Below are 8,481 nucleotides of genomic sequence, written 5' to 3'. Positions count from 1 at the left end.
TCTCTTCTATATTTTCTCATTTGCCTCTTCTCCCCTCCTCCATAACAATCATTAGATGTTCAACATTTATCAATTGTATTTTTTTTAAAGAAACATTTGCTTATTTTATTAATTTCTAGCTAGTCACAACTAACAATAAAATAAAGACTAGCAATAGCCCTTTGTTGACAAAAGTTGTAATTATTGCATGAATTATTGATTAGGATAGCATACTAATGTTGATCATATTCTAATTTTAAACAAGCAACGGAATTTTACTTTAGAAAAATAAAGCTTAATTTTAATTGATTACAATCGATTTTCGAGGGAAGAATATATACAAACATTTTTTTACAAAAAAGAAGAAAAAAAAGACGCATTTGATGAAGAATTTGATTCTTCACGCAACCAAGCAAATACAATAACTTAGACATTGCAAGAAAGCTATTCCATCAAGCTTGCGCTTTTGATGGCTTAGTAAGAATTTCCGAAATCATAGTCGAATTATGGCTAGCATTGCTTATTTACTTGATCATGACTATCAAGATTCACTACTTTTGTTCTCCTGCTTTTTTCCAACACCTATAAGACTAGGCTTGAATCCTTTCTCTAGCATATGCTCCACCTCCTCAATGGGTAGCCCTTTAGTTTCGGGCACCAAGATGTAGATGAATATGAGGCTGATTATTGAGAAACCAGCGAACAAGAGGAAGGTTCCTGCTGATCCCAAGGCTTGGGTTAGTGTTAGGAATGTTTCACTAACAATGAGATTAGCTGTCCAGTTAGCCACGGCAGCTATCCCTCCACCAATTCCTCTGTACCTCAATGAGTATATTTCTGAGTTAACGATCCATGGTGCTGTTCCCATCCCCGGGGAGTAGGATATAATGTATGCTCCTAGGAGAATGACCGCCAAAAAACCAAATTTGCTAGGACAACCTTCTGTGAAGTACACTCTTTTCTCCTTTTGACATGCTGCTTTTAAGCCATCTGTTTTCGACACACATGCTCCTGGATGCAACTGATAATATATCGAAAAGAAGAAACAACAGCCAAATTAATTTGACTAGTATTTGACAATAATTACTTTATAAACAAAGACATTGAGAAATTTTAGTAAGTTTACCTCATTTCCTTGATTTGCACAGAAAGCACAACCTGAGGTATCTTTCAAACAAGTCATACAGTTCCAATTTGCAGGATTTTGAGCAGTGGTATAAGCAGGACAGGTCAAGTTAACTCCAAAATTACTAGTTTCCGCAAAACTGATTCTAGGAGCATGGGAAGCAGCTTCATAAAAGACAATAGCTAAGGCAATAAGGCATGTAATGATGCCAACCAAAGAGATGATCATAAGCCTCCTTCTCCCATGCCTGTCTACAAACATCATGCTGACAATTGATCCAACTGCATTGAGTCCGGAGGTTATTAAAGAAAGTGCCATGGCAGTGCTTTTCGAGGCAATCCCTGCAAACTGCACAATTGTGGGGCTGTAGTACATGATTGTATTGATACCCACAAATTGTTGAGCCACTTGAACTGTGATTCCAGCATATAGCCCTCTTCGGAAAACTTGGTTTCCCCAAGCATTCTGTATCTTGCTTAACATGTTATTTCCACCAACTGATTCATCTTCTGCCTTCTCAGAGTCAACTGATGCCTTGAGTGCTTTGATTTCCACTTCCAATTCTTCCGCAGGATAGATCTTAGCCAAGATAGCTTCTGCCTCAGACACTTTGTCCTGATCCCAAAGATAGGGAAATCAATTCATAAAAATCTTGGGTAAACAAAGCTTTAGAAGGTCTACATTGAATACATATATACACAACTTTCCTATAATAACTGTTTGGATTTGGCAGCAAAATCTTATATGAGACGGTAGTTTTTTTTTTTTGAGGACTGAGACGGTAGTTTAATACTTAGTAACTTGCAGAAAAACCAGATAACATTTTACTGTTTTTTTTGTAGAGACACTCTTAAACATCTGATAATATATTTGTATAAGGTCTCACATAAGACTTGTTGAAGTTAAAGTTGCACATAATTCACTCGTACCTTTCTGTAAAGCCATCTAGGAGACTCCGGAAGGGACAACATCAGTACTAGTTGCACTAATGCTGGAATAGCAGCCACACCCAGCATCCACCTCCAAGTCCCCTTAACCTGAATAACAATACACAGGACCCATGTACACGTTTAAGTTTGTTTGCAAGAAAATAAATCACAGTATAACATTTTTCATAAGAAAATAAACTTAGCAAAATATATGTAGCACATACAGATGCATTACCTGAGTGAAACCAAGGTTGACGAGGTATGATACAAACTGGCCTATTGTGATGAGCAAACCATTAGTGCTAACAAGGGCACCTCGGATCCTGCTTGGGGAAGTCTCGGATATGTATAAAGGTGAAGTCATAGAAGCCATTCCGACTCCAAGGCCAACGAATATTCTTCCAAGAATGATCACCCATGGAGCAGGAGCAAGGGACATGATAACAGCACCAATGAAGAACAGAACATCAGCAATTATGATTGTTGGTCTCCTCCCTATCTTATCATTTAGCCACCCTCCGAGTCCTGCTCCAATGATTGCTCCTGCAACCGCCATTGAGACAATGGTTTCCTACCAAACAAATCATCCACAAAAAAATCTCAAAACTTTATTGCATTGTTGCTCCCTCTCAAGTTGTATATCAGAAATTGTTTATTTAAACGAGTTTATATTATCAGTGTTTAATCCTAATAAATTATGTTTATATTTGAGCATAGGACATCAAATTTCTACTACTCAAAACATTCTTTGAGTAAGTAATTTGATGGTCTACACTCTAAACTTCAATCAAAAGAGTATTAACAGGTTGGTCATGTCCATTCTAAAATTTCACTCTAATGTAGTCAGATTTTGCTCATTTGAGCAGTTTTATAAAACTCTAAGCAGCTTGAGTTGAGTTTACATCAATCAATTTAAAATTCAAATCGAGTCAATTTTAGACACGTAAAATAAGTTGGAACCTAAAGCAACATACGTAAATGACACCTAAATAATGCTAATCCGTATTAAAATAAACAACAATACTTATAAGTTTCTTGTGAGTATACTTTGGTATCAACGAGATAAATTCTAAGCAACAATCACAAAAATTAAAAACAAACCTGCAACCATGTTTTTTGTTCCACTTCTTTAAAATCTTCCTTAATGTAAAGAAGAGCACCAGATATAACACCTACACAATCAAAATCACCAGAATTCACCATAAATCTTCTTCAAGTATAAAAATTTAACATAAATTTTATACATTAGTTATACAATAATAACCACCACACATAATATAAACCCCGCCTTAGACACATGGCGTTACACACCATGCCTAAGGCGGGTTTGGTTCACATGTACGCAACCTTACCTTTAATCAACCAAATAAAACGGTAATCGAGTAAAGTTAATGAAACAAGAAGGTTAAATAAAACTAACCTGTGTCATAACCAAAGAGAAGACCTCCAATGCCAGCAGAAAGAGCAAGCCTCATAATATAAGGAGTTTTACCAATTGTTCTGAAACATTCTGTAAACTCTGTTCTATCTGCCTTCACTATTCCACCTTCCACCATTTTTTAGCAAATTTCTGCTTAATATTTTTAAGAAATCAAAATATTCAATATTTCAGTATGTATTTAAGAAAGTGAAAGTGAAAGAGAAAAAGAGGAGAGAAATTTTCTGTAACTTATATATATTTTTTTAAGGAAAAATTGATTCTAATAATCCCACCTTTGGTCGGTTCGCTATTAATAATCCCACCTTTATATGACATTTGCTTCCATTGATCCCTAACTTGTTGGTAACCTGTTTTAATAGGTTAAATACTACGTGTCACTTTGTGGTTGGTTGAAAATAAATTTTGTTATAAAAATTAAAAAAAAATTAAACATAAAAAAAATAAAAAAAAAAACTCTAAAAAATAAAAATAAAATAAAAACCCAACCCTTTGACAGTCCTCCCCGTAGCGTCAGCCAACCAAGATAACTCCCCCGCACCGACCATCCGAACCCCCGAACCCGCACCGGCCGACCCAGTCCCTCTCTCTTCCCCTCCCTACCCAACGAACCGCCTCCCCTTCACCTATAACCACCACGATTACCGCCGCGCGTTTAGGTGCTCAAAATTACCCTTAAATAACACTCATTAGATTTGAAGGTGAAACCTTGATTGGGTTGGAATCCATTTGACTGAGGAATAACCCAGATCAAATTTGGTTGACTTTGATGAAGAAATTAGAAGATTTGATAAAAATCCAGGAATTAAAAAAGGAGGATAAATTGTGGGAAGAAAGCAAACTTGAGTCTCTCGCAAAATGAGATTAATATTGGGGGAAGGGGGCGGTAATCGTGGTGGGAGGGGGGTTCCAGTTGTGGGGGAGGGGGCTGCCGGAGGGTGGAGGGGTTGGGGAGGAAAGGTTGCCGGAAGCGTGGGAAGGTTGGCGTTGGTGTCTGGGGTGGCTGGGTTGTTTTTATTTTTTATTTTTATTTTTATGTATTTCTTTTTCTTTTTATTTTTTCTGCCATTTACATAGTGCCATATGTCACTTAAACCCAACAAAAAAAAAAAAAAAAAAAAAAACCTAATGTACAGGTTACAAGTTAGAAGGGACCAATAGAAGAAAATGTCCTACAAAGGTGGGATTATTAGATAATAATCGAAAGGTGGGATTATTAATAGCGAACCTGCCAAAGGTGGGATTATTATAATCAATTTTTCCTTTTTTAATGACATGTAGTGCGAGTGTTTCTTAATTATTTGCAGTCAAAGTAAATAATTTAATATGACGTCGTTTGAAAGTTGAAACCAATCAGAACAATCTGGATAAAGAAAGAAATTATAAATTTATCTTACCCTTCATTTTTTTTTTTTTTTTTTTAGAAAAATAATACGAGTGATTAGGTGTAGGATTAATGATGTAATCTCGTAAAGTTGTAATAGTACTCCATCTAGGACTATTATTAGAAGATTAAATCATGGATTATATTATCATAAATTACTCATTGATTGAGTGTAAGATTAAAAGATTGTATCCGGGAGAAATTATTGTATGGTCTAAGATAAGAATCAATGTTAGTCCAGTCCACATACAATTGGATTGATTAACGGACACTATTTATGTTTGTTTGTTCAAATTGTGTTAAACTTGAAGCAAATTGAGTTTAAGTTGAGCTCTGTTTTCTTCTTGATTAAAACTTATTTGTAGGATCTAATTATAACTTAAATAGACTTTTGTTAAAATTTGTTATTAATTTATTATACATAATGTTGTGACACAATAGAGGAGAAATATCTTTTCAATTACTGATTTACTAATTAGTACATCAAATTTATAAGACATGTTAACAATGCGGAGTATATTTATAATAATAAATTAAGAAAAAATAAAATACTCTAAACATGTATGGAATGTCAATTGTATAAATAAAGAAAACATTCATAGCAAAGGGAGGGGTAAATTTTTTTTTTTTTTTTCCTGAAAAAATATCAAAAGACAATTTAAAATCATTTTGATAGACGTCATAAGTATAAATTTTCTAATAAAAAAAGTTTTAGAATTGAACCTCAAAGTTGTAACACGACTCCTTTATTATTCGACAAAGTTGTACACATCCAATGAGTAAAGATGGATCAATGTATAAGTCAAAAATATAAGCGGTATAATAATGTAATAAAGGTAAAAAAATGCTTTAGAATTTCCAAAAAGAATGTGAGAATTTCCAAAAAGAATGTGATGAGATGCTTTAGAATTTATGTAGTATATGTAGATTGACGTGATTCAATTGGTATATGTACTATGAAATTGTGGATAAGGATTATTACTCTCATAGTCTCATCCAGGTGGTGGTGGTGTATTTACATAATTTCATTACATAATCGAATTGGAGTTATCGAATAAGTTGAAAGAATTTTGTTGAAAAAAAAAGCTAAAAAGGTTGAAATTCCCAATTAAGAACTTTGGAATGTACCTATTCCGATAATAACATACCAATATACCATGGTTGTGGTGTCAAAAGTTGGCATTATTCATCGTAATTCCCAAAGTTAGTAATTAAATAAAATGAGTTGCCATGCGATAAATAGTTAATTGGCCATTGCATATGATGAATATGCAAAAGAAGATAAGATAAAATACAACAACTTTTATAGATAACCCCGTTCAATGCAATGACGGTTAGCATTGATATAAACTTGCTGATAGATAGTAGGTTTATATTATCACGTGAATATTCTGTAAAGATATATCTTGTGTAATTTAGGCCCTGTTCTCTTACGTTGAAATTTAGTTCAGTTCAGCTCCAAATTTCCTTCATTTATAAAATATTCATTTCAGTTCTGTTCAGTTCAGTTCAGCTGAGTTCAGTAAATGAAAACAGGCCCTAGGTTATCAAGGAGAATTACACTATTCTATATGTTTTAATTAGGATTTCCTCTTCTTTCAAACCCTATGATAATGGTTGAAATTACGAAAAAGAAACTCATGAACTCTATCAATAAATGAGTAATTGTATTATATATATATATATATATATATATCATGCACCTTCAAATAAAAAACTAGTATGTAGCCCGGGTATTGCACCGGCTAATACTTTAATTAGACCTTGTGATTATCAATTATATACATTTATTTTCATGATTATAACATAGTTTGATTTAGATGGTTAAGTAAATATCTTTCTTATAAAAGGTTGGGTGTTTGAATCTCCTTATCATCATTTTTCTATACGAAGATGGAGTATACTTGATTGAGTAGTGATGATGTGACATAATGAGAGATGGGGTTGGTGACGTGGCGTGATTTACGTGGCATAGAGAGTTTCTTAGGAACCAGATAACAAGCTAAATAATAATTATAGATTGTGGGTGTATGAAAGGCAAGCTTACTTATCATCGTTAGCATATAATAAGGGTTAAAGGAATATGTGTACACAAAGATCAGAAAACTTATAAGAGTAGTACATAGTTTGACATTTAAAGTACATATGAACATATCATTAAAATCCGAAAAATAAAAGGCCAACGAATCAGTTCGAAATCTACTATTATAATATTTGTAAAAAGACTCACAAGCGTACAAACTTCAACACTCCATACTTCCATACCAAAATTTAAATTGCTAATATATATGACTATAGTTTTTTCAAAAATTTAGGTTTAAAGGTTATACACAAAGATAATCCGTGCATAGTTTGAAATCTAAGGTACACATTGTAAAATCAGAAAACTAAAAGGCCAACGATCCAACACTAAAAGTCCACTCTGATGAATCTTATGAGAAGACTCAGAAGCCTACAAACTTCATTACTCCACACCAAAGACTATGTAGTCTACGTTATTGTCATAAATGACTAATGGTCTTTGTTAACATGCATGTGTACTGTTGATGGCAATGGTACCTAACCTACTGCTATTAATTTTTAGTCAATTCAAGCAAGTGACTCATTTATCCTTAGACTTTTCTATTTTAATATATAGAAAAGTATTAAGATCAGAATATTGTTAATTCTGAACCTTCCGTTGGTGATTTTAGAATATTCAATTAAATCAAATTAATTTGTCTTTCATCACTTGCATCTCTATTGTGTATGTTGTGCAACTTGTATATGATGATAAAGTATTAGGAAGTAAAAAAAGTAGGTGAGTGTAAGCAAGATATGATAGAGTAGTAAGGCCCTGTTCACTTCACCTTAAAAAATAATATTAAGGGTCTGTTCATATTTACTAAACTGAGCTGAACTGAACTGAACTGAATTGATTGGAACTGAACTGAACTGAACTGAACTGAACTGAATTGAGCTAAATGAATATTTCATGTGAGAGGGAAATTAAGAGCTGAACTGAACTGAACTGAACTGATTAGAGCTGAACTGAACTGAACTGAAATTAAGTAAAAATAAGTTCAATTCAGTAAAAATGAGTTCAGTAAAAATAAGTTATCTTAAATAAGAATTATAATAGAAAGTCAGTAAACATAATTTATGTTTAGTAAAAATAATTTCAGTTCAGTAAAATTAATTTAAGTTCAGCAAATATAATTTTGTTTTAATAAAAATAATTTCAGTTCAGCAAAAATAAGTTGAAGTGAACGAAGCCTGAGAGGATAAGAGTGTAAAAATCTCTAAATAGTGTGAGGCAATAGGAATAAAGTATAACTAAAAGTTTGTCAAATTAAAATAAAATAAAGAAAAAGTGAATCAAACTTCATAGAATACCCAAAAACAAAATGAATATGATAAAACAATTATCCTGCATTCCTACATATCCATTTTATTGTTTTTTGTGACAGTTGCTATACTCGATCTTGTGCAACCTAGGATATTATATACTACGTGTCTACGTATATGAAAGAATATCTTGGTCAACCTACCATGTAAAGTTGTAAGTAACATGTGAAAATAAAGATTTTAGAATATTATTTCAAACTAGGAAATAAATCGTATCAAAAGATGCATATCTCAAAGA

General features: G+C 33.0%; 1 protein-coding gene across 5 annotated transcripts; it reads right to left on the bottom strand.

The window, feature by feature from the left end:
- Positions 1-252: 252 nt before the first annotated feature.
- Positions 253-4,543, bottom strand: LOC145610189 (inositol transporter 4-like). Of its 5 annotated transcripts, none has more exons than XM_081665470.1 (8): positions 3,962-4,543; positions 3,748-3,822; positions 3,455-3,604; positions 3,136-3,206; positions 2,270-2,605; positions 2,035-2,142; positions 1,106-1,720; positions 253-1,000 (listed from the first exon to the last, which is right to left on the bottom strand). In XM_081665470.1, exons 3-8 carry the CDS (start codon positions 3,588-3,590, stop codon positions 521-523), a joined length of 1,746 nt encoding a protein of 581 aa, XP_081521596.1. In that variant the 5' UTR covers positions 3,591-3,604; positions 3,748-3,822; positions 3,962-4,543; the 3' UTR covers positions 253-520. The 5 variants fall into 5 exon arrangements, with proteins under 5 accessions (XP_081521596.1, XP_081521599.1, XP_081521597.1 ...); XM_081665473.1 differs by having other exon boundaries at positions 3,778-3,822; XM_081665471.1 differs by having other exon boundaries at positions 3,455-3,607; positions 3,748-4,543.
- Between the last annotated feature and the right edge of the window lie 3,938 nt (positions 4,544-8,481).

The sequence above is a fragment of the Chenopodium album genome, chromosome 24 (genome assembly GCF_948465745.1).
Source record: "Chenopodium album chromosome 24, dcCheAlbu1.1, whole genome shotgun sequence".
Taxonomy (NCBI): Eukaryota; Viridiplantae; Streptophyta; class Magnoliopsida; order Caryophyllales; family Amaranthaceae; genus Chenopodium; species Chenopodium album.
Note: the sequence above shows the minus strand (reverse complement) of the source record. Positions and strands in the feature narration are given on the sequence as shown.

Excerpts from the sequence above, each read along its gene's own strand:
- LOC145610189 (XM_081665471.1), bottom strand. The coding sequence starts at position 3,590 with ATGGTGGAAGGTGGAATAGTGAAGGCAGATAGAACAGAGTTTACAGAA. Across the intron at positions 2,606-3,135 it reads AACAAAAAACATGGTTGCAG|GAAACCATTGTCTCAATGGC; the intron begins GTTTGTTTTTAA and ends TTTGTTTGGTAG. Across the intron at positions 2,143-2,269 it reads TCAACCTTGGTTTCACTCAG|GTTAAGGGGACTTGGAGGTG; the intron begins GTAATGCATCTG and ends ATTGTTATTCAG.